General features: G+C 48.9%; 1 protein-coding gene across 3 annotated transcripts in view; it reads right to left on the reverse strand.

The window, feature by feature from the left end:
- The window catches only part of MPHOSPH9 (M-phase phosphoprotein 9), a 1,008,430-nt gene that overhangs the window by 620,156 nt on the left and 363,871 nt on the right, over positions 1-24,403 (reverse strand). For all 3 annotated transcript variants that reach the window (XM_069619661.1, XM_069619663.1, XM_069619662.1), the window contains one exon: positions 7,883-7,989. In XM_069619661.1, coding sequence (XP_069475762.1) covers positions 7,883-7,989 — 107 coding nt within the window. The remainder of the gene's footprint in view (positions 1-7,882; positions 7,990-24,403) is intronic.

A 24,403-nucleotide genomic window follows, 5' to 3' on the forward strand; every position in this document is an offset into this window, starting at 1 on the left:
ACCTTAAAACCAACATAAGGTCCCAAGTTGGTATTTGGAATGGTGTAGGAGGAAACACATTTGTGAGTCCTTTAAGAAATTGAATTTTTAAGGGTATTTTGTAGTAGGATACCTCTTCTGAGGTGCGCTTGAATATGGAAAGCGCTGCTAGAGAACCCTTGATTGTTTGAATCTGGAGCCCCAGATTTGCTAAATGTAGTAGAAAAGATATGTAGGTGCATCGCATTGAAAAGGGGCTACATCATTTTCCCTACACCAGATGCAGAACTTGTTCCAATGTCAGCGGTATAAGGATTTTGTTGCTGGCCTTTTGGTCGAAAGAATAATCTCCATTACGTCATCCGGGAGGTCCCAATCCTTGTACCTCAGCCTCTCAGAAACCATGCTTGAAGGCTGAGTGTCTTGACCTCCGGATAGACAACCCGACCCTCCTCTTGCGAGAGAAGGTCCTTTCTTCCTGGAAGACGTATTGGAGGGCAGATGGACATGTCCAGAAGGTCCGGGTATCATGTGCTCTTGGCCCAATACGGAGCAATTAGGATAATGGATTTCCTGAACTTTCTCAACCTCCTGATCACGTGAAGGAATGACGGGAACTGGAGGAAACGTGCACAGGAGTGGAAACTCCCAGTCCACAACAAATGTGTCCCCTAGACCTCCTCTTGGAGGAAATCCCTCAGTTTGCAATTCTGGTTGACACTGGTAGCGGACAGATCCACTTGTCCGTCATTATCAGGACATTCTTTCCCCATACAGAGGGCAGAAAGGCCTTCAGTGCTAGTCAAATTGCCCTCGACTCCAAAAGGTTGATGTGTAATTTGGACTCTGATGGAGACCAACGACCGCTGATTGCCACCCAGTGAGTGAGCCGCCCGTCACTACTGTTATCTCCGGCCATGGTTGCCAAAAAGGTTCTCCTTTCAGAATGCTGTCCTCACAAGCCTACCACAGAAGGTTCTGTGAGGAACTGATCGGGATCTGAAGGAGGTCCGAGATCCTGCCTGAGAACTAGGACCACTGTGTTCTGAGAGCCCATTGAAGAGATCTCATTCTCAGATGAGCCTCTGCACCAGAAAAATGCAGGAATCCATGATGCCGAGCAACCTCAAAAAGTCAAAGGCTGGAAGACGCTGTGCACTCTGAAACTTGGTGACCATCTGCATAATGTCTTGAGCCCTCACCTCGGGTGGTGAGGTTTTTCCCAAGGAGGCATCCAGGACTGCTCCAAATATATTGAGTCTCTGAGATGGTATCATGTGGGACTTCTTGTAATTGAGGGAGAAGCCCACTCTGTGGTGATACTGAGATGTTCTTGGGCCTGTTCGGGTGAACGTGCTCATATCTGTCATTTAGTTAGGGGTAGACGTGAATTCCCCTCTCTCCTGAGACTTGCTGCCACCACTGCCATTAACTTGGTGAAAACCCTTGGGCGGAGGTCAGCCCGAATGGCAGAATTCAAAACTGATCATGAGAACTGCCAATGGCGAACCTCAGGTACTTCCTGTACTTGTGATTGAGAGGCACATGAAAGTAAGCATCCTTAAGGTCCAATGATACCATCCAATCTGGGGGCTGGAGGGCCTGAAGGATCTGAGAAAGTGTGACCATCTTAAACTTGTCCTTCGTGAGGAACTTGTTCAAATAGCTCAAGTCGAAGATAAGTCTCAGTCCTTCGTCCTTCTTGGGGATTAGGAAATAGGGAGAATACCATCCTCTGTTCCTCTCCATCACAGGTACTGGTTCTAGAACACCTTTCACTAGCAGGGTCAAAATTCCTGCAACAGGAATGGATCTGTAACATTTAGCAAATGGTTTCCCGGTGGATGATCCCGAGGTCTTTGTATAAAGGGAAGGCAGTAACCGTGGGCTACTGTCAGTGCCCATGCATCCGAAGTAATACCTCGCCATTCTTTCAGATGCTGTGATAGTCTGCCTCCCACCGGGGTGCACCTCTCCCTCATCCAAAATGATGGAATCATCTGTCCTCTTTGACCAGCCTATCCTCTCGCTCTTCTAACTGAGGAGTAGTATCGAAAAGACCTACCCCCTCCAAGATGATCCACTGGGGTGAAAAGGCTGTGGCTGCCTTACTGCAGCACTTAAGGACTTGGCTTACGCCTTTGAAGTCTGCAGTTTTTCAAGGCTTTCGTCAGCCTTATTTCAAAATAAATGGGAGCCGTCAAAGGGCATGTTAAGGAGTCTGGATTGTACATCAGGTGCAAATCCTGACTTCCTCAACCACGCAAATCTGCATATGATAGTGCTTGTCGCCATGGCCCTGCTGACGCTGTCAGCAATGTCCAGACCGGAGACTCACTCATGGCCTCCTTGTCATCCCTTATCAGGTTCATAAAGAAGTCTCTTTCCTCACCCTCAGGGATGTGACCAGCTGCCATTGCTATGCAGTCCCATAGGGTGAATATAAACTTTGCAAGGGCACATGTAGAATTAGCTGACTTTAAAATCATGCTGCTTGCAGAGTCAATGTGTTTGTCATCCCTATCAGTGGGTATGGGTATGCAGCTTGCTTAGAGGCAGATGTAGTTGCTTGTACTACTAGGCTTTCCGGGGGTGGGTGTATTGACAGGTAGCCAGGGTCGCTACTGTATGGCCTGTATTTGTTTGTCAGATTTTTGTTTACTGCAGGGCTTGACTCTGGAGCCTGCCAGTTTGCTGCAACGCTTTTTTGCAGTGCCACATGAAATGGCACTGTAAGGTCATATTGAGGACCTTTGTCCAATATGTCAGTCAGGTCGTCTTGCTCAAATGCAGGAACTGGTCTACTCCATCCTAGGAATTCCACAACTCTAGACAATGCGCTTCTGTAAGATAAATCTGCATCATCAGATGGGTCCGGTTTCCCAAAATCTAGTTCTGAAGAGGTGTCTAGCCCACTATCTGTCTGTAGGGTGCAATGTAGTTCCCCAACCCTGGTCTCTTCTGAAATGAAACATTCAGATATGTTAGTATTTCTTTTGAATACTTGACAATTGTGGACCACATGGAGGGGTATCATCTGAGGTTTCATAGCCCTCATATATAGCTGTTAAGGATCTAAAGAAATCCCTTTTAGGTAAAGGTTTAAAAACCTTTTCCTGGCTTTTTTTGTGGTAAAGGCGTCGAAGAATGTACAGTCGGCATCAATGTTTTCTGTGCCGGCGTCGATGGCTTTACTTTTGTCTTGTGCTACGAGGGACATGGCCCTCGACTCAACGGTTCCTTTGACGATTTCTCTTCTCGTCCTCAAAGATTCTCTTAGGCTTACAACCCGGGCTCGAGGGCGTGCAGGGTTGTGCCTTAGCCTCATGCTTGTTATCGACCGTGGCTTTGCCACTTTTCTTATGCTTCGAGGAGGACGTGGCCTGATCCTCGAAGACTTTGCACATTTTCTTCCTAAAGAGTTTCCACTCCTCTTTGGAGGAGGATTTAGTCAGGCAGACTACGCTCCTTTCTGAGGAAGATGACGACCGAGAAGAAGGTGATCTGTGCCTTCTCTTTTTTTGATGTCGACGAGGAGTGTCTGCTCATCGAGTGGGACCTTTATTTGGATCTTTTTGTTTTGAGGAGAGGAATCTCTCGACTCTTGGGATGACCGAGGGCGAAGGCGCGCTGAAGGCAAGCCCGTCTGTGCCCGCCCGTGCTAAGGGCGTGCCGGGATGCCATGCTGTCAGTTTAAAGCACCAATTACTGATTTCTATGGCTCCTTCTGCCACGATCTGGCCATTAGGTTTCAACAAAGCCTCTTCTGCGCCGTCTATTCTTAACATTGAACAAGTCCAGCCCATTCTCTCCACTCTTAGTGCAGACGCACTCCAGTGCGGCCAGCTTAATACCCGCTCATGCTCTGGACTGCCACGATTTTATGGTCACTTCAGAACTGGATCTCTTATTTCTAACTGAGACCTGGTTAAGGGACTCTTCTGGCCTTTCTATTGTGCAAGCTCTCCCTCCCAACTATAGCTTTGCACATGTTGACCGCCCCTCATATCATCCAAGGGGTGGTCTTGGCATTATGTAGAAGTCCTCTTACAAAGTTATCTGCGTAGTGCCAGTGCACTCGAAGAAGGAATGCTTATTGGCCACTATCTCTAGATCTCCCACTGTTACACTAACAGTTATGGTAATGTACCTCCCCTGATGCCACCTTCTGTGCTGACTTCACTGATTTAGTATCGGCACATCAAGTTAACCATCCTAATTTATGGGTGATTGTGGATATCAATCTTCCAGTTAACTCTACCAATAGCAGTCAGGTAGCAAACTTTCTCTCCTTGATGATGGATCTTGGTCTTTCTCAACTAATTCATGAATCCACTCACCAGTTCGGCAACAAATTGGATTTTATCTGTGCCCCCAAGTCACTTATCGCTATCTCGTTCATTTCTCCTGTCCTATGGTCCGATCACTTTCTGGTACTCTTCACTATTTTTCACCCAAGTCCAACCAAGCACCCCCCGTCCCCCCAAGTCTGCCAGCTTGAAACGGAACTGGCGCATGGTGGAACCCTCAGGGCTATCAGCCTCTCTCCTTGCGCACTGTGCTAAACACAGTCCTTGTACTTTAGCGATACTGGGTACCTCTTTTCTGGCTGTAGCTGACTTGCTAGCGCTGGCCAGGCTCTTTAAGGAAAGAGTTCATGCTTCCGAACCCTGGTTTTCAGATGAACTCAGAGCCCTAAAGCTCCACTTTCGTCAGGTTGAAAGAAAATTGCAGGCAGGCTACACGACCACCAATAGAGCTGCTTTCCGCCTTGCTCTGACAGTATATCAAAAGGCAATCTTGGCTGTAAAAATGTTTTTCACTTTTTTCAGTGAAAAGGTCGAACATGCTGTCAATAGACCTAAAGCGCTATTTGAGTTATTTCATTCTATCTCCACTCCAACTAAGGCTGGTGCCTCCATTGTGCCCTCACAAGCTCTATGTGACTCTCTTTCTTCTTTCTTTCATTCCAATATCGAATCTATTCACAAGGATATTAATGATAACTCTGTGGGGATTGTGACTGAGCAGACTGCCTTTGAACTGCCAACCCCCAAAGGCTGTCTTTTCCTGTTTTCTCTGAGCAAGATTTCTCTGAAGCCATTCATGACCTCAAATCGGCCTCTCCAGCCGATGCTAGTCCACTGGCAGTACAAAGATATTTCTGGATATCTGATTACCTATATTACATCGGCAGTGAATCGGTCATTTCTAGAAGGGTTTATACCTAACCCCTTGAAGCACGCTTGTGTGCACTCCCCCTCTTGAAGAAGCCCTCTCTAGATACAGCTGTGCTTGCTAACTTTCAGCCCATCAACCACCTCTCGTCCTTGAAGGTTTTGGAGACTCTGGTTTCCCCTCTTCCTTCATCTTTTCTAGAAACTTCTAGTTTTTCTGACCTTTTCCAGTCCAGTTTTCGACCAGGGAGATGAACCGAATCGGTTCTTAACTCGGTGTTCGATGATCTGACCCGTCTAGTCTATCAGGGCGTGGTGAGAGCTCTTCTCCTGCTGGATCTCTCACGGGGTTCGACACGGTAGATCATTCCACTCTGATCTCTCGTCTGTCGGACGCCGGCCTAGGGGGGCAGGTGCTGAGCTGGTTCACCGCTTTTCTGGCGGACTGGTCCCAGTCAGTTTTTCTGCCTCCTTTATGCTCTGAATCGGTTTCATTGTCTTGCGGTGTCCCGCAGGGATTGGCACTTCACTGATCCCGTTTCTATATTCACCCTCTTCTTTTCATTATGTCACACGGATTCCGCTTTTACTCCTATGCGGACGACATGCAGATCCTGGTGTGCCTGGATCTCTCTTGTCCTGAAACTGCGGCCCGGCTCAGGAGCTGCCTTGAGGATTTTGGTGCCTGGATGACAAAAAACTCACTAAAACCTAATGTTAGTAAAACTGAGGGCCTGATGGTTGGCACAAGCTGCCCTCACTTTTTCTGGACTCCTGATTTTTGGCCTGTCTCTCTTCGACCTTTCCCTACTCCGTCTCCTTTGGTGAGACATCTGGGGTTGAGGTTTTCATCCTCTCTTTCTATGGCGTAGCAGGTTGGTGCTGTTTGTAAATCCGGCCACTTCAAACTGCGCACTTTGCGGAAGGTTCTTCCTTTCATACCCTGTCACTTTCATGGCCCTGTGGTAGCAGCCCTTGTTCTTAGTAAAGCTGACTATTGTAACTCGCTGTGCTATGGCCAACCTCGCTATCTGATTAACCGCATTCAAATGCTCCAGAATACAGCAGCCAGAGTGGTTCTGCGCCCTCCGGCACGAACACACATCTCACCACTCTTGAAACATCTGCACTTGCTCCCTATTGAAAAACAGATTCGGTTTAAAATCGATGTGTCTGGTACACCAAGCCTTTTACAAGGGAGGAGCGGAAAATCTTTAGTAAAAGTTTGCTCACTATGTTCCTGCTCAACCCCTTCAGTCCCAGGATGCCCTTCTACTTTCTGTACCCCGTATCAGACGGTCACGGACTGGAGGCAGAGCTTTTTCCGTGGTAGTCGCTAAAGTGTGGAATCAGCTACCTGGAGCACTTCGTGCAACCTCTAAACACTTCGCTTTCCGGCGGTCTCTGAAGACTTTCCTCTTCTGAGTGTGTGTCTGCTCTAGTATTCCTCATTCTACTGCTCAGCGCCAAGATGCCTTCAGGCGTATGTGCGCTTTTATAAAATCATATAACATAGCTTAACAAATTTAGATGGAGTGGACAGGAATTTGGGGACAATCCTGCCCACCGACAGTTTAGCTTTGCGCTCTTTCAAGGGCTTACCGGTCATCGACTGACAGGATCGACAGTCATCGGTTACATGCTTGGCGCCCAGGCACCAGATACATATCTTATGCGGGTCAGTGATGGACATTTTGGTGCTGCATTTTAGGCACTTTTTGAAGCCTGTCTTCAGAGTAGTCGGAGCTGAAGATGAGGCAATTTTTGATACGTTTTCGAAAGAAAACTGAAGCGCATTGTAATTCTCGAAGCAATCACATTTGCAGAAAAATTGAACGGAAGTGAACGGACGCTGCACGTGGTAGATGTACTCAACGATGTTGTCAGCCGAGATGGAAGCCCTCGAGGGACATTGAGTCAACTGTCTCGACGCAAAGCACCCTCTGCCGCGAGAACATTATTTCCAAAGCAGTTGAAGCTGGAAATGAAGATGTCATAAAATGGGGAATATGTGGGAGCAGACAATCCATTCAAAAGTAATCGATGGTCTTAGCCCTCTAGAAATACTGTGAGGTGTTCTAAATAAGGTCTGTGCTTTGATATGTGTATTTAAAGAATAGTGTTGTGCTTTTATAATGTGTTTATATGCTTTGTGATAGTACTTACCTACCCATAAATCTCTTGGTCTGCTTGTATATAAAATAAACCCTTTATGTTTACAATACATAGTGTGTCAGTGTTTCTTTGGACCATATGAATAATACAATTTTATTGTACTGGTTCTACAGCCCTCTCTCCCTCCTAAGATAAACCTGGCTGCTCGGTCTAAGCTAACCTGAACTCAGGTGGTAAAGCCTTATACTAATACTGGAGTCTTGTACTGCCTCAGGTGAATGGTTTTACTAAGCCCTTAGTTGGGCTTCCGAAAAACTGTCCTAACACTCATATATGGTAATTACTGGCCACAAAGAAGGCATACATTATGATAGAAATGTGTAGGTTCCTAAAAAATTAAAATGTTTACTTGCCTAAAAACACCCCAGTCAATGATGGGAAATCATTTTTATTCACTCCTAACTTCCAAAAGAAGGGGGTAAAAAGTTTTCACTGCAAAATCCTATTTGCATCTCTATTAGAGGCAGTACCCTAGGGCAGTTAAAACTTGGGCTTAGAAAACAGGACACAACACACACAAGGAAATAAGAAAAACAGATGAATATAACTACCTGTTGAGTGGCCAGATTATTGGTGAACATGTTGGAAAGCCCTCTTTCAAAAGACCCTGGCAAAGAGTGGTACATTTCTTTTTCATCCTGTTTCCAATAACTGAGTCCTAGAAATCGAAAATAAAAGACACAGATGGTTATAATGTGATTTACTAAAAGAAAGTTAAGTACACAGAAAAAAGCAAGCAATATTGAATGGCATACAACTTCAACTAATAAACTTGGCTTGTATAACATTGTAAACTATTATCCTTCGGTTTACTGCAAAAAGAGGATGATAGTTTTCATTCATGAAGTATAAAATACAGCTGTTGGGAACTATTTTCTTTTTGCACCTTTCCCTCCACAGCTTCCTATGCGTTAGGTAGAATTTTCATTTTGTTTGTAGTTCTCCACACTTGCCGAGTCCTCCAGCACGTTTTGCTGGACTATTGCATTTTTGTCTGACTCTCCCGAGTCAGTGGGAACACTATTCCGCACTCACTCATTCTTTTCTGTGACTCTGAGAACCCCTTTTGCCTTCTCTTGATTAAGTCTGCATTCCTCCATGTTTTTCACTTCTCTAGTTTCCCATTGCAGCACACATCACCTTCTGTGGAGTGTTGCTGGAAGCTCCTTGGGCATCCCTCTTTGGTTTTCTTTTGTAGGATATGTTGTATCCTACCTATGCTTTTCTTTTGTGAGATCAGCACACCCCACCTTAGGTGGAGTGCTGAGGGGACACATTGTATACCTTTTCTCACTTCTCTTGTAATTTTCTAGTTACAGTGACAAGTTTAACTGAGTGGCTGTTGGCAGTGGATGATTTTCTACCGATTTCATAAAACTTGCATCGCAGGCTGTATTCGCTGCGGCAGTAAGGGACACTTGGTACACCCTTTTTCCAAAATGGTACCCGTCTTCTTTTTTCGCCAATAAATTTACAACGACTTGTCCTTTCTTGAGCCTTCTTCTGCCGACCTGGGTGGGGGAGGCCCTACCCATTCCTTTGTCTTCGCTGGGCTCCCAGTGGGAAGCCAGCCCGAAGATGCCAGTTTGTCCCAAACAGAGAGGTCACCGAAACTCCTCAGGTCTTTGTCCTCCAGTGTGTCTGCTTGGATCCAGTTCTGACTGGGTGCCTGACTGTCCCCTTTGGACAGCCACCACCCAAAATTTGAATGTAGCATGCATGCCGATTGGCTGGGTTCCTGAATAAAAGGTGAGGGTCTTGATGACCAAGAGAAGGAAGAAAGTCTGCCGGGCGGTGTCCATCACTGCTACAAAGCCTGTGTCGAGCCTCCACAACCAAGTACCGTGAAGAACGTCTGCTGGGCATCCCTGTGTCCGAGTCTGAAACTTTGGCAACTTGCAGGCCTAGTCAGCTTGTGACCCGACATATGAATCTTTCTTTTACAAACTACTTCTGAGAACTTTGGCAAAGACTTTTCCGTTTAACTTCCAGAACTGCTTATCCTATACAAGACTTAAGCCCATTGACTTTGGCCGAATCTATTGCATTGAATCAGCTCCTCCAGCGAACTCAAACTATTTGCACTGTTCAAGAGGAACTGTAATATTCGTTTTTATTAATTTATGCCTTTTTGTTCCTACTTCAAATACTCTGAATGACATTTTGCTCCTCCTTCAAAGTAGTTTAAATGCCTCAGAACCTGAAATTGTGAAGTACTGAAGTATATTTTTGTGTGATATAGATTGTCTCCTTCTAGTGAATGTTTTATAACTGGCTGTGTAATAAATTAATAAGTGTTTTACCAAGAAACCTCATGTATAAATGTATACTTGTAATTATAGACCTCCGTTTAACATCCTTACAGGTCACATTCCCTCTCGAGATAGCCTGACTGCTCGGCAGCGCTACCACAAAACTGTGTAGTACAGGCTTATACCAAAGGTTGGTTTTGCTTACACCTGTAGTCTAGGTTGTGTGTAGTGGTCCCAAACTCTGCCTAACAGGGACCACCACCAAACACTGTATTTGTGCTGCAAGGAAATAAATGTATAAGTCTGGGCATTCCATCCCACCCTGTTCGTAAGGGAGGGTTAGGGTGTCAAAGGATACCCTTGCCTGTTTGCCCGCCCAAGCAAGTTGGCCCATCAGGCTCTTTAGGCAGGACCAGAAGGTCGCGGGGGCCATGTGAGCACCATGTTGAAAATGTATATCAGTTTGGGTAGGATCATCATTTTGGCTAGAGATAGCCCAGCTGCTTGGGAGATGGGCAGAAGGATCCACGACCCCACTCTGTGCTCTAGTATCTCCGTTAGTGTACACCGCTGCTCTAGGTGCTGTATACAGCAATCAAACCCATTATAGGTAAGTTAGCCGAAGACCGGATAGACAGAGAACCTCGAACAGGAACGACCACTCCACGGAGTCGAAAGCCTTCTCTGCGTCCAGAGTGGCCACCACGATAGGGATCTCAGGGTTACATTGTGCATGAGCATAGACAGCCACCTAAGGTTCTTCTGGGTGGCCCTCTCGGGGATGAAGCCCGCCTGGTCTGGGAGGACCAGTGCCTGCATATATAGTAGGAGTCATTCTGCAAGTATCTTAGCTAGAATTTTATTGTCCGTATTAAGGATAGTGGTCTGTATAAGGCACATTTTAGTGGGTCTTCATCAGGTTTAAGCAGTATTGCCACAAGGGCGGTTCTGGTGGACTCAGGGAGATCACCAGAGGACCTGGCTGCTTCGTATATGCCCCGCAATTGTGGGAGCAGGGAGACCGCATACGGCTTATAGAATTCAGGGGTTATCCCATCCAGGCCGATGGCCTTCCCATTAGAGAGGGAAAGGATTGTGTTTGCGAATCTCCTCGTCAGTGGAGGGTGCGTTCAGCCCGTCGCCCTGGACTGGTTCCAGTCAGCCCAAGGCTATTCTATCCAGGTATTGCGCTATGGAGTTGTGCCCAGAGTTCCCCCGAGAGGTGTATAGCATTCATAGAAATCACAGAAACCATTGGGCCTCATTACGGGTCGGGCGGTCTGGAATTAAACAGTGGCGGTAAACCCGCCGCCACTGTTAATTCCGGACCGCCCGATCCAGAGTCCTGCAGGCATGAGGTGATCTTCCCGGCAGGTCTGACCTGGCGGGTTGAACACCTCCCGCCTGCAGGCGGATGTGGAAACACCAGCACCATCACGAGATGGTGCCGGTGTTTCCACTTCCCCATTCCCATTGAGTCCTATGGGACTCAGTGGGAATGGGGATTAACACCATTCCGCCTCAGTGACTCCCGGAACTCCGGGGCTGTAATGCCCTAGTAATTCCGGGAGTCAAGGAGGCGGAATGGTAATACGAGTCCGGCGGTAACCAGGCGGTTTTACCGCCGCGGTTACCGCCGGACTCGTAATGAGGCCCATTGTTTATCCTCCTGGGATCCTCCCTGCAGAGGGTCACGGTAGAGTCCTTTACCCCAAAATATGGCATCCAGCTGTCGCTCCCACTCAATAGCCCAGGAGAGTCTCTTGCCGGGTCGGTCACCCTCGCCATATGCCACTGCAGCTACAGGGTCTCTGATGAACCTCTCTCCTCGATGGTCGCATCTCATCTCTTTTAACTTGCAACTTGTAATTTAGCTTGGATAGTTGGGGAATCATGGGATCCCTATTGTGTTTCAAGGCCCTTGATTTCAGACTCTAATGTGACCATGGACCTGCGTAACATTTTCAGTACCCCGCCTTCTTTGGAAATACAGCAGTGCGTAATATATACCTTGAAGGCCTCCCACACCACTCCGGGGTCAGGGACTGAGCCCACGTTGGCCTGAAAGAAGATTTGTATAACTTGCGCAATTTCCTCTTGAAAAAGACTATATCTTCAAGCGCGCCGGCTCAAAAGCACCAGAGTAGTTGGCTCGGGGGTCTGATCAGCCCCGAAATAGAGATTGACACTGGGGAGTGGTCCGAGAGGGTCAGAGGGAGCATCTGGGCGCTGATAATGTTCCTAGCCAGCTCTGCTGTCACCATTACATGGCCTATTCTGGAAGAGCTGGCATGAACACTTAAGTAGAAAGAGTATTCCGTACTGGTGGGGTGTGTCATGCGCCATGCATCATGTAGTCCATGGTACTCTGCTATGGCTGTCCACTTCTGGCCAGCCCGGGGGAGGGTATGTTGTGTCATGTTAGATCTATCTAGACCCAAGGTGATAGCCATGTTGAAATCCCCTAGCCACACAATCTTGTAATCAGGGAATCTATGGAGGTGGTTGGCACATTATAGAAAGAATTCTGGAGAGTCAGTATTTGGGGAATGTATGTTCACTAGAAGGACCTTCAAGCCTGTCATCTCGCCTGCCAATATGATACAGTGACCTTTCTTGTCCCCTACTTGTCCGTGAAGTCTGAACTTGAGTGAGCGATGTATATACGTTGCTACCCCCTGTGAGTGTGAAGTGTAGGAGGAGCAGTATCTGTGTACCCACCAGCCAGCAATATTAGGGAGAACCCTGTCACGTGGCAAGTGTGTTTCCTGCAGGCATAGAATGTTGGCACCATGATTTTTGGCGTTGTTATTAAACAGACCTTTTTCCGGTTGGTGAACCCTTGTATATTCCACGTCACTATGGACATTACATTATTCGACCTATCACAGGCTTTAGGCGGCCCCATAATGCAGGCTGTGGTAGGAGTCTCTCAAAATCCCATAGGGTGCTTTCTGGACCGGGAAGAACTGTATGAATGCCATGACACTCCGTGTACTACATTACCTTTTTGTGCTGTGCTCAATTCACCACAAACCCTTCTGCAATCGAGGCTACTTAACACCTCATAACTCCCATTCTCATGGATATCTGCCCCCCCCACCCACACCAGAAACAGAAACCTACCGGCACCCAATTACCCCCCTCCCTCCCAACACCCCATATCAATCAATACCAAACAATGTCCGCAGTGGCTGCGGAAAATGGGGTGCCGCCAGCGGCCAGGTTACTCCGTACGGCGATAGGCTAAGCACGCCATCTTTGCCTCATTTCAATGTCTTCTGAGGTCTGTCAAAAGAGTTGTAACAGTGTTATAATCGAGTCTCTCATGGTGGACTGACGGATAACGGTGGAGGACGGTGAGGCGATCCATCTGGGTCGGGGAGGCCCAAAGCGAATTGTTCAGCAGCTTCCGGGGTGGTGAAGATCGTCTTGCCTCCATGTACCACCCAGAGTTTGGCTGGATATAGTATCAAATAGCGTATTTCTTTTCTCTGCAGGATAGTTTTCACATTTTGGAAGTTCTTTCTTTGGTCCTGGAGCAGTGGACTGAAGTCTGGGAAAAGGCGGATTGTCGCAGAGTCCCATCGTAGCTCCCCCTTCTCTCCGACGGCCTGCAGGAGGATGTCCCAGTCGCAGTTGTTGAATATTCAGGCGATAACGGGCCGTTCTGGTGCTCCAGGAGGGGGTCTGCTTGCCAGGGACCTATGCGCCCGTTCCACCATGAACATATTTGTAACCAGGGGGCTCTCCAGAACCTCTACCAGCAGTTTTTCTACAAAGCTCTCCATGTTGTCTATAGGCATGGATTCAGGGATCCCTAGGATACGGATGTTGTTGTGCCTTGATCTGCGAGGTCTTCATTCTTTGCTGCTACCCTCTGTCTGCTGTAGTGCCACAACCGCCTGCTGCAAAACGGCCATCTTATCCTCGCCATCGCCTACCCATGCTCAGCCTCAGACATGCGGCTGCAGAGCTTGCCGATTTGGATAGCCGAGACATCGACCTTACAAGTTAGGGCATCTATTTTGGCTCCAAGACGGTCGGTACTACTTTTTAGTGCTAGCAGTGCTTGATTTAGGGCTGATACATCCAACCATGAAAAGCTTGGTCAGGGGCTGTCAGTCACCTAGGAAAGGTGTTTGGAGTCCTTGCTCTGCGTCCGCTTGATTCCTTATACTGAAGGACTTGGATTTCTTTGATGGTAAGATTGTATGAACCAGTAGTCATCCACTCGGTTTGATTGTCAGTCTTTTGTCTTCCAGTACGCTGGATACAGATTAGCACGGTTGGGCCTTGATGGGTGATTGTGGAGATTAATCTTCCAACACGTGGTTCACCGCTACTATTATTAGTGGCGCATCATGAGGTCATGTGTGTAATTCGTTCCAGTAGTTATTAGTTGTTGTGGTAGCTCAAAGTGCGGATAACTTTTCAAAATCCCTGGTAGGCTTGGTGATGGGCTAGTATCCAATTGGAGAGCAATAATGTGTTGGGTGGTGGCACTAGGTAGATTTTAAAATTCAGACTGGCCACGTTCACCTCGAGTCTGCCTGCGCCACAATACACCAATCTTATCAGCTGTCTGTCGTGATATAAGGGGGCTGCCACAGTTATGTCCTTATCTGCAGCGCAAGATCACCGGCCCAGGCGGCATCCTCGCATTGAACAAGTCCCAGAGGAGTGCAGGCATCCGGCCACTAGCCGGGGGCAGGTGGTTATACACCACAAGGTTCGCGGAAGACCAGCATACGTTGGGTCACACGCCCAGGGCTGTATCCAGAGATTGGGGCAGAGTTTAGAGGGAGCCGGGCCAGTGGGCTCACCAAGGGGCACAGGTCAAGGAGATGTGGTGCGGGGTGCCAGCGAGTCAGGTCCTCATCTGTCTCTGCAGCGAGGAGGGGGGCGAGCGTGCAGGTCTTAAAGAGGCCTAAAGGATGTTTCTACTTCGGATACCTCACGCATTGCAGGTTGACCCCCCCCAATGTGTCACCCACCGGAAGGGTCTGCAGCAGGGCTAGGCCGGGACCATATCCGCGCCAGCCGTTGAGCAGAGGGGGGCAGGCGGGACTCAGAGCCACAGAGACGCAGGCTGCACCTCCACACCAGCTGCCGCGCCCGCGCCTCCCCTCGGGGCTCGTCCTCACCTGTCGTCCGGAGGAGCCAGGGGCGGCCAGATGTCCCAGAGAGCGACCCCCAGGCTCTGCAATGTGGGCAGTGGATACGGCACGGTCTCCTGTGCTGGCCACAGGCAAAGGCGTGAAATCGCAGCAGACGGGTGCTTCGGGGATCTCAAATCATTGAACAGGGAGAACGTCTCCAGGTCCAGGACTGCAGTGTACTGTAGTTACAACCCTCAGACAGCTTTGCACCAAGTTGCAGAGTTGAACGGTTTCATTGGAGGCAGGATATTTTATTAGAATTCCGAGCCTTCATCAGAGCTCTCTCAGGCGGCGGCCATTTCCTAGCCACGCAACAGCACCCCCCGTCTACATGTTTCTAAAGGTCCAATGAAGTCCATCCCAATTCTTGAAAAGGGGACTTCAATGATTGGCAAAGGATTCAAAAGGGGGCAGTGGAATGCGAGTACTGGTTTTCTGACATATTTCGCACATTTGAATAAAGGGTTTTATATATCAGCATGGATACCTGGCCTGAGTTTTGGATGGTCCTAAGTGTTCCCCGGCATATGGGAATGTTCAATTTCGAGCACAGTTTTCGGGTGGGATTTGGGAATTACCAACTGGTGGAGGTTTCTTTTTGGTACAGCAATCCTGGCTTTACATAAGAAGCAAGGGTTTCCCTTCTCGGCATTTTCTCCCTCGAGAATTGCTTGCAAAAAGGCCTCGACGAGTGCCGGGTCATTTTGCTGGGCAAAGGCTAAATCGGGATAGATGGTAGACTCTTTGGCCTTTTTCTCCTCAGTGTTTGAGGATTCATCAGCTTTCCCAAAGGCCAAGGTACCTCTCTCAGTTTCTTCTGGTTTGCTTTCTCTGAAATGGGGAAATAAAGCTTTTTCAAGAATCCCTTGGGCAATTTGGGCTCCACAATTTACTTCAAATGGGATCTCTCCATGGTTATGTAAGAGAACCTTTATGTCTCCTCAGAAGTCGGGATCGATGATGCCTGCTATGAAGTCGATACCAAACTTCCAGGCCAGGCCAGATTTTGGGGCCAATCTTATATAACACCCAGGAGGAGGTATCAAGTCTGTGGGAATCATTCCTCTTTTTCCATGAGGGATAGTAGCCTCTCTACTGCTACAGATAGCGAAGCCTATTGATTCTTTTGTGGCAACAGAGAAATTGGAGTATCTATGACTAAGCTTCTGGAATTGTAGGGTTCCCCAATTTGTCTCAATTGAGTCACATCCCAATCCTGACACCATATGTAAGGAAGGCATGGTATCGGAAGCAAGACAGACAAGTGACCACAGTTCAAGGGTGTTAGGGAGAATTCTCTGTAAGGCTAATTTCCCAAACCTAATGAGTCCCCCAGCAGCTTTGCTGGATTTTTGGGGTTTATTTTTTTCTCTCCTCATAAGAGTGAGATTCTTTTGCTCCCACTCTTAGACATGATTTGAGGTGTTCCTTTAACTTTCCATGTGTTTTATGGGCTATGGGGTCTTTTACTCCATAGGGTCTCTCGTGTTTTTTGATGTGGGTTACACAGCACCCTCAGTGCCGTAACCCAGGGGTGTCGTAGCGACCCCCCAACATAGACTCCATACCCTGGGACTGACTACTGTCCCCCAGGGCATGTAAAGTCACCATTGGCTTTACTAGTCCCAAATTATTAACAGAAACCAGTACAAACCATCATATTGTGGACGTACTGGTCGGGGCAATTCGATTGCCCCGGGGTCTGTTGTTAGAGGGGGCACGTCTCCGTCTCCCCTGATCGAGTTTTGGCTGGTGGCAGTGGATACTACTTTTTATATTCGATCGCGAATATATCTCTATGGGATTTTCCCATTGTTCGGGTCTAGCAACTTTAATTATTTAATTCTTATAGCCTCGAACATACCGCCAGTTTATTTAATTAATATTAATTCGCCGGTTGGTATTTTTTGCCAGAACTCGATTCTAAAATGGCGTTTGTGTTCTCTTCTGTGACTCCAACCCAAGTCGAGCCCTTTGTTCCACTTTTTGGCGGGCTTCTCCACAGAGGCCTCCAAAATTGGTGCCACTCTGTCTGGGTACCACAGGGGTTGTGGGAGGGGGCTTAGGCACCCTGGACTGAGTTACCTTGGTAACTCAAGTCACACTCTTGTGTGATTGGCCCAAGTGGTGAGCCGGCCGGCTCACCACTTCGCATGTTTGATTGACAGCTAGGCTGAGTGAATGGGGGTGTGCTGCATAAAAGCAGGGCTTTGGGGACTGGAACTTCAGAAGTCGCCACAGGACCTAAGAATCCGAGGAGGGAGAAACTGAGCCGGCCTGCAACGACGACACCACCGGTGGAGCCCTGCTGAACCGTCTCACCACTTTTCCCAACGACAGACGAGATCTCCAGCCCGGAGAGTCTTCTTCCTTCGACTGGTTGGGATAACCAGTCTACCTTCTTTTCGCCTTCCTGGAGCATCCCGTGGCCGCCTTGCCTGTGTCAAGCACCCCGGCAACCGGGATACCACGTTTTTACCACTACCGTGAACCGAACGGGTAGTACCTTTGTACCGGAGAACTCTGCGGCTGGTTTCTTCCCTGGCAGTGCAACGACCTTCATCCTTCCTCCACGACGAGAGCTTCTCTTCCTCTGGACGACGCTGCAACTTGCACCCGCTGCCAGGAACAACTGCCCCCGCTGGAGGATCCTCTCCATTTAAAGGTACCGTGTTCCGCCTGGCTTCCCTTGCAACCGTTTGAACGGGGTGTATTAAATCCTTGTCTCTCGAACCTGGGTTAGCCTGGGACACCTTAGCTAACTTTTCTGCACTGAACTAAACCTTTTTTGAACTACCTCCACAAACTTCGAAGACTGTGTAACTGTCTGATCTTGGGCATCTTCCGCCCGGCTCCCTTGAAAGTGGGTCTGGCGCCTAAACTTCCTTGCTCACCAGTAGACTGTGCCTTCCTAAACTTGCTGTGGTTCTTTAAAAAGTGTTTAGTGTGTATGCTTCCATAATTTTGCTTTTCCCTCCCTTTTTATTTAACTTGTTGGAGTGCCATTGAACGTTAAGCGCTCACCTCTGTCTGGAAATAAGTGGTGTTAACTCAGACTTGTCCAACAAGTAATCAGGGATGTACATATGATAATAGTGATTGTGTTTTGAACTTATCTTACCAATTTAGTGCTAGTATGTTTTATAAGAGTGTGTTAAATAAATAAGTATATACTTTTACACCCAAGCTCTGGTCATTGTTTGCTTGTGCTACTGTATTTCTGTACCTATTTCTTTGCTCTGTATACTGCCTAACTCTTTTTGAGGGAAGTCTGACTGCTCAGCCACAGCTACCAAGTGAATCTGTGTGGTACAGACTGCTACCAAGTGGGTTTACTGCCAAACACCTGTAGTCTTAAATCTTTTGCTGTGGTCCCTAAGGGAACTGCACAGGTTTCTGCCTAACAAAGGGTGTTCATTGAACTTTTAACAAGGGTGTGATAAATGCCTACCTGAAGCTAAATCCAAGATGGGTGCAAGCAACGACCATCAAATAATAACAACGCGGCCCTAATAGTGTCTTCTCAAAATAATATTGCCAATCCTTACTGCTAATTTACAAATAGTGGGGGATAATGTTCAAGAAAAATAAAGAAGTGTTCACGAAGAATAAGTCAGGATGTTCAGACCGCTGGTCTCCCTTCCCCATGTTTTCAGCACGGAACAAGGCGGTTTACTTGAGCAGAATACACTCTTGGTTTCTTTGGCACGAGGACAGTTCCAATACCAATATCAAGGCCTTCTTTGTCCAAGTCTTTGGCATCTAAAAGTCTCCTACTCAGAGGGCATGATGTGTCAAACAAATAAAAAGTTCCTTTACAAGTATTCAAAGTAAGGTGATTCACTCTTCACCTTGGATCGCCCTCGGGCCGGGCTGAGATCCCCTTTTGTAACTACAATCTTCTTTCGGGTGACACACGGTTCACCCCGTGTCCCCCTCTGTCGGGCTCAGATCCCCTTTGTTGAGTAGTCTCCCTCCGCCGGACTCGGACCAATCTCAGTTTCACTTTTGTTATCAAAGACTTTTGAATGTGCACAGAATTTGGCTTGACCCGTTGCAGGACCACTTCGACTTTATACTTTATAATTTCGGCATCCCTCCGTCGGGTTCACACTTGCTTTTTTCATCAGTTCAAAAAACACAATGTTTACTCTTAGGTGGATACCTAGCAGAGACTTTCTAATGGGCACCCACGTGGTGCCAGGACCACTATATTTGGTATTTGTTTCAAAAGTTCACTCACTCCTTAGATCTTCAATTACTGTGCTTTACAGATTTCCTCTTACAACATTGTCGCTTCCGACCTTGGGTGTAACACAGTTCGGCCTGGTATTGTTCTCCCCAGTCTCACCGGCTGTGGTGACTTTACTGGCGCGGCTTTGTTGTTGGAGCCACGGACTATCACAGCGGCAATCACTTGCCCGCCTCGGCTATCGATGAGGGAGAGCCCTGTGTACCTTCAGCACACAATGCACCTTTCTTCAGCGTTAGTTCCTGGTCTTGTGTTTGTTATCCTTGAGGATTCTTGAAAGTAATGGTTTCCCCTCTCTCGATGAAAAGGTCAAGGGCAATTCCCTCCTTGCCACCCTTTCTGGTCTTGCTGTCTTTCTCATGCTAAGTTGCCATCTCGGAACTGCTGCTTCCTCTGGGGTTTTGCATCGCTCGGAGTGTGCTTTCGTGCTCCGCCTTTTATCTGTGTGGGTAAGTGTGGTGGAAGTCAGGTGTGTTTACTTGCCAGTAATTGCCTGACTCTGCCTGACCTTTGTGTTGGGACATGCCAGTTATACGGCTCGGGTGTTAGTCCGTTCTCGGTCTTGTTGGGCTGTTTGTGAAAAAGTGTTTGTGTCGGAAAAGGGTGGATGGGGGGTTGAGTTCCTAAGTATCTTACATGGTAGGATGGGGAAAAGGTGGCATTAGGAAATGGATACCGCGTCTTAACCTTCGCTGTCACTTCCACTCCCCAAGGACCCCTCATCCAGGTGATCCTCCTGCACTAGTCCACCCCCAGGAACTGGATCCAAAAGCGATGCATGTGTCATGTCCTGGCCACCTGGATGACAGATCCCCAGGGACTAGCAGGTGAGACACCTTCAGGTTTCTCACACCTGCCACTGAGGTGCGGAAGTGGGGGCCCGGGCCCTGGCCCAAGTCAGGCCTGCTTGGTTGCTTGCAGCTTCCCCTGCGGGCGCCACCGGTGTGGTGATCCTCCACCAAAAGCCTGAGACCGACCTCTGTAGGATTTCCTGCGCTGTGGAGCGGGAAGGCTGATGGTAGGAGACTAGGCGTAACCCTTGGAGTGTCATAACCTGTATGCAAGCTCACCTGCAAGGGTTTGGAGTGTCTGTTCTTTGTAGGTTCAAGCTGCCCGTGCTTCTTGGAGGTGCGGGTCTCGTGGAGGTAAGGACTGGTTTCTTCCGACGCCACTCTGTCGGGTAGTCAGTTCAATTGTCCAATGTGAAAACAGTATTCCCAGGGAATAGTAGGAGCGGTCAGAGCAACCGCGGGTAGTTCTAGGATTCAGGAGCCCAGGGAGGAGTTGCAGCGGTCCGGAGGCAACCATGACTATTTGGAAGCCCAGGAAGGAGGAGCAGCGGTCTGAAGGCAACCGCGGTAAGACTGCAGAACACTGCTGCGGCCAAACACTCCAGGAAGGGTGGAAACAGGATGGAACCACTGAGCAGAGATTCCAAGGTAGGCGAACAAAAAACACAAGGAAAGCAGCGACCGGAGAACTCGGAAACGGCAAGCGTTGACACGTGCCATACCGCAGGGGCGAGGCGCTTATCTAGCTATGGAAGTATTCCCAGGAGCAAGACCGCGGATCCGAAAGCGGCGTCTGCCCTTTGGGGGGACTGTGAGGTTGTTCTGGTACGATGCCATATAGACCAGGAAGCCCAGAGGGGACAGAACCGAGGTTTCATGCCATGGAGGATCTTCCAAACTTACACCTGGAGGACAGAAAGGAAGAAGAGTGACGCTGCTGCAGGGTTCCTAGTGACCTTGCTGTCTCTGTGTCCGTCTTGATAGCTTGCAGTGTTTCATTCACCGCCTTTCCAAAGAGATTATCTCCATCGAAAGGCATATCTACCACCTTGGCCTGAACCTCCGACCTGAAATTGGTACCCTTCAGTTACCTTGACGCCTGAGCGCTACTCCATTTCCCATTTGGTAGAAGCCAGAATCTGCGATGTCCATGGCAACAGTGATGGCCTGATCGGAGGCCACATCCCCCTCTTGAAATAATGGCAATGCCTCCGTCCTCTTGTCATCCGGCAAGAATTCCAGGAGTGGGCCCAGATTAAACCACAGCTCTCGATCATAACGGGCCAGGATGGCCAGAGCGTTGGCAGCCTTGAGGGTCGATGCTGCAGTATATATGATGTGCTTTCCTGACTAATCCAGCTTCTTCCCCCCTTGGTCTGGAGGGACCATAGACTAAGAGGATGGGTGCGCCAAAACCATTTGCACGCCGCGGCCCAAAAAAACACTGAATCCAGGGATGATTGCGAGCGGAGGCATCTGGGGGCCGAATCTGGCACCCTATATTTCTTCTCCAGCCGGTCCCGCTTTGCTGGCGCTGAGCTCAGAGACTTCATTAAGGCCAGGCCATCTCCCCACACTTCGTCCAGCAGTGAGACAGAAAATACAGTCTTCCTGGGTCAGGAATGCCTCTGGTCCAGGAAACCTTCCTCCCTCTTCTCCTCTGGTACCAGATTAAAAAGGGCAGAAGCCCTAGCCATCATGGAATGAAATTACCCAATTTCATCCGGGAGTGAAGCGCTGGGGGTGCTGTCCGCACCTGCTGCATCCTCTGTGACAAATTATTCAAATGTATCTGTGTCCGTTGTACCGGTGTCCGTCTTAGTTGCTGCGTCAGTGTGTGGTGCTTTACCTGGCGGTGTTGGAACAGGCAGTGGTGACGGTGCTCGTCTCGGGGTAGCCGAGCAATGACTGTGGAGGGCCTTGGAGTGCTGTACCTAGGATTGCTCCCTGAAGTGCCCACTACGGGTGGAGCCGCTGCTGTATCTCTGAAACCAGAGAACTGTGCACTGTGAGGATGTCTTGGGAAACATCTCTCCGAGCTTGTGGAGGTGCCCTTGGTGGGCTTGCACGCCCTGGCGATTTCCCGCCTATGGGGCTGTAGCCCCTTTCCTCCAGGCACTCAGGCTGTGCCCCATCGTCTCTGTTGTCATCAGAGCTGGTGTAAAGAGCTGACTGTGGTCTCCGCGTACTTTCCCCTGGTCTAGCCACTTCCTTAGGTGCTGTTGACATGACCAGCACCTGTATTTACTGGGTAGTTTTGGTTCTTAGTGGTAGCATAACCCTTGCTGCAGGTTTCGCCAGAGGCTTCTCCTTACTCGTCGGTGAAATAGCCATCGACGAAGTAGGCATCAACAAAGTAGTCGACGAAACAACCATTGATGATGAAGCAGCCGACGTCGACGTCCTCGACGCGCCGATGAGCTCCCTGCCGCTGATGATGAAGCAACCGTTGACGAAGGTCTGGTCGACGCAGCTGTAGCGGTAGACCATTTTGCCGTCGCTAACAACGCCATAGTAGCGGCTGTCGCAGAGGCATTTGAGGGTTCCTTTGAAGAAGGTTCTTTTCGGGAGTGCTTCATCTCCCATGACGAACCACTATGCTTAGCGGACTTCGTGCCGGCCACCGGCAAGCCTACCGTAGACTGGCAAGGAGCCTGGGAGCGCATGTGCCCTGATCGAAGACCCGACGCAGCAGCGTCCTTAGTCGAACCAACAGACTGGCGCTGGGATTTACTGGAGCCCGTCATGATTCCTGCCCCTCATGTCCCCAGCCCTCCCAAGATGTCAGGCTGGAGCCAGGCCATGATCACCTATATGGCCCTCAAGGGCCTCTACATCCCTCCAAAGACCCACTTGGAGTCAGACTTGGCGCTTGTAGCACCAGACTCACTCACTCCTATAGGATAACATTGGGGATTGGACTTGTAGTGCATTGATGGGGACAAGATGGATGCCCCCACATATTTCGGTTCCCAGAACTGCATGTGCGGTCTAGTCTTTTGGGTGTGGTTCAGCCCAGAGACACCTGGGATACCCAGAGACTATTTAAGCCACACCCAGGCTGAGAAACATGCTTTGCGTTTTCTGCACCTGCAGCGTGACACTCACCGTGTTCGGATCGGTCTCCAGTAGCCCTGCATTATTCTTCTCAGCTCAGCTCCTGCAAGAACAAGAACACCGTTAGGAACAGCCTTACCTTGCGGCGCTTCTGCCCATCATTCATCGCTCCTTCTGTTCTGCGGGCATCTTCAGTGGTGTCATTCCCATCCCGGCACGCCGCTTCCTAAGGAAAAGGGAAAAGAACAGAAAAAAGGCATTAGTAAGCATTCTGCAAATCTTCGCTTATTTTTAAATACTGTACGAGCTTCAAACGCTTACCTGAATCCCAGCCGCTCTGGGGGAACTCTGTCTCAGGAACTTCTCATCCATCTGCAAGAGGGAAAAGACACTCCAGGTTAGCGTGGAAACATCTAGAGGTTCCGCATACCGCGCTTACCCACCGCATTTGTTGTTCATAACCGGCATCCACGCTGAAAACGTTGCGGCACCTAAAAGACACAGAAAAAGAACTCAGTTCAATGCAAATGCGAAAGGGGTGCATCGCTCATCGCGCTCTCACTCACCTTCAGTGCTACTCATCTCAGCAGCACGCCACCATCCCCGGACGCCGGCCATCATCTAATGAAGGAAAGGAACAAAGTTAGAGAACTGTTCAAAAGACTCATTATACTTACCTGTCGGACTCTTGCCATTGAAGTAACTAGGCAGCAATGAGGCAGCATCAATCAACGCGCCCCTGCGCTGAAAGCAGGACGGAGAGCACACTATCCAAGAAAACAAGGTTAGCTGTGGATCAAAGGGAAGGGTTGGACCCCGGGGAAGAAGGGGTTCAAGCACACAGAGACAATAGGGACTTAAACTCTACCAATCCTGTGTTTCAGGCCCAGTCTCCAGTCGAATAGCCCCCAGGGAAGGGTTCGAGGTCGTAAGAGGTTAGAACAGGCTGAGTGACATCCCGGTGGATACCAGGTGAGCGTTACAGAGTCCTCAGGGGCTACGCCCCCAGCCGATATGGATCTTTTTCCCAGTGGAGAGCGCTCTGCAGATGGGCCCGATCTGGGTTTTGTCTCAGCGTTCCCAGAGACCACGTCAGGGCCCCGGTCCTCCTTCAACCAAGCCACCAACCGTCAGTAGCGGTCCCTCTTTGTTTTCACCGAAAAACTTTGACACTGGTCAGGATGCAGACAGTAGACCCATCTAGTTTGCTTGTCCTCCACATAGATGTTTCACAGGCCACACCAGGAGCAGAGCCTGAAAGGACTTCTCCTTCCTCCGACTTAGTGCGCCGCGAAGTATGCCTCGGTAGGCCTTTTCACTTGAACACGTCGTGCAGATCTTTGAAAAGTAACCAGCAACAGAGCCCCGTTACCAGAGTGGACTAGACGTCAGCGGTTGTGGAAATTCCATCGAAAAAAGAAATGTTCATAAAAAATGCCCGGAGAGCAAAACTCGAGGACGCCCTGCACCAAAACATGCAGTAAAAAAAATCTGAAGATGGTCGCCGGGGGTGGGATACAGGGAGACGACAGTCATTGGATGAGTGCAGTATTACCCG

The sequence above is a fragment of the Ambystoma mexicanum genome, chromosome 10 (assembly GCF_040938575.1).
Source record: "Ambystoma mexicanum isolate Mex_15411 chromosome 10, UKY_AmexF1_1, whole genome shotgun sequence".
Lineage (NCBI taxonomy): Eukaryota > Metazoa > Chordata > Amphibia > Caudata > Ambystomatidae > Ambystoma > Ambystoma mexicanum.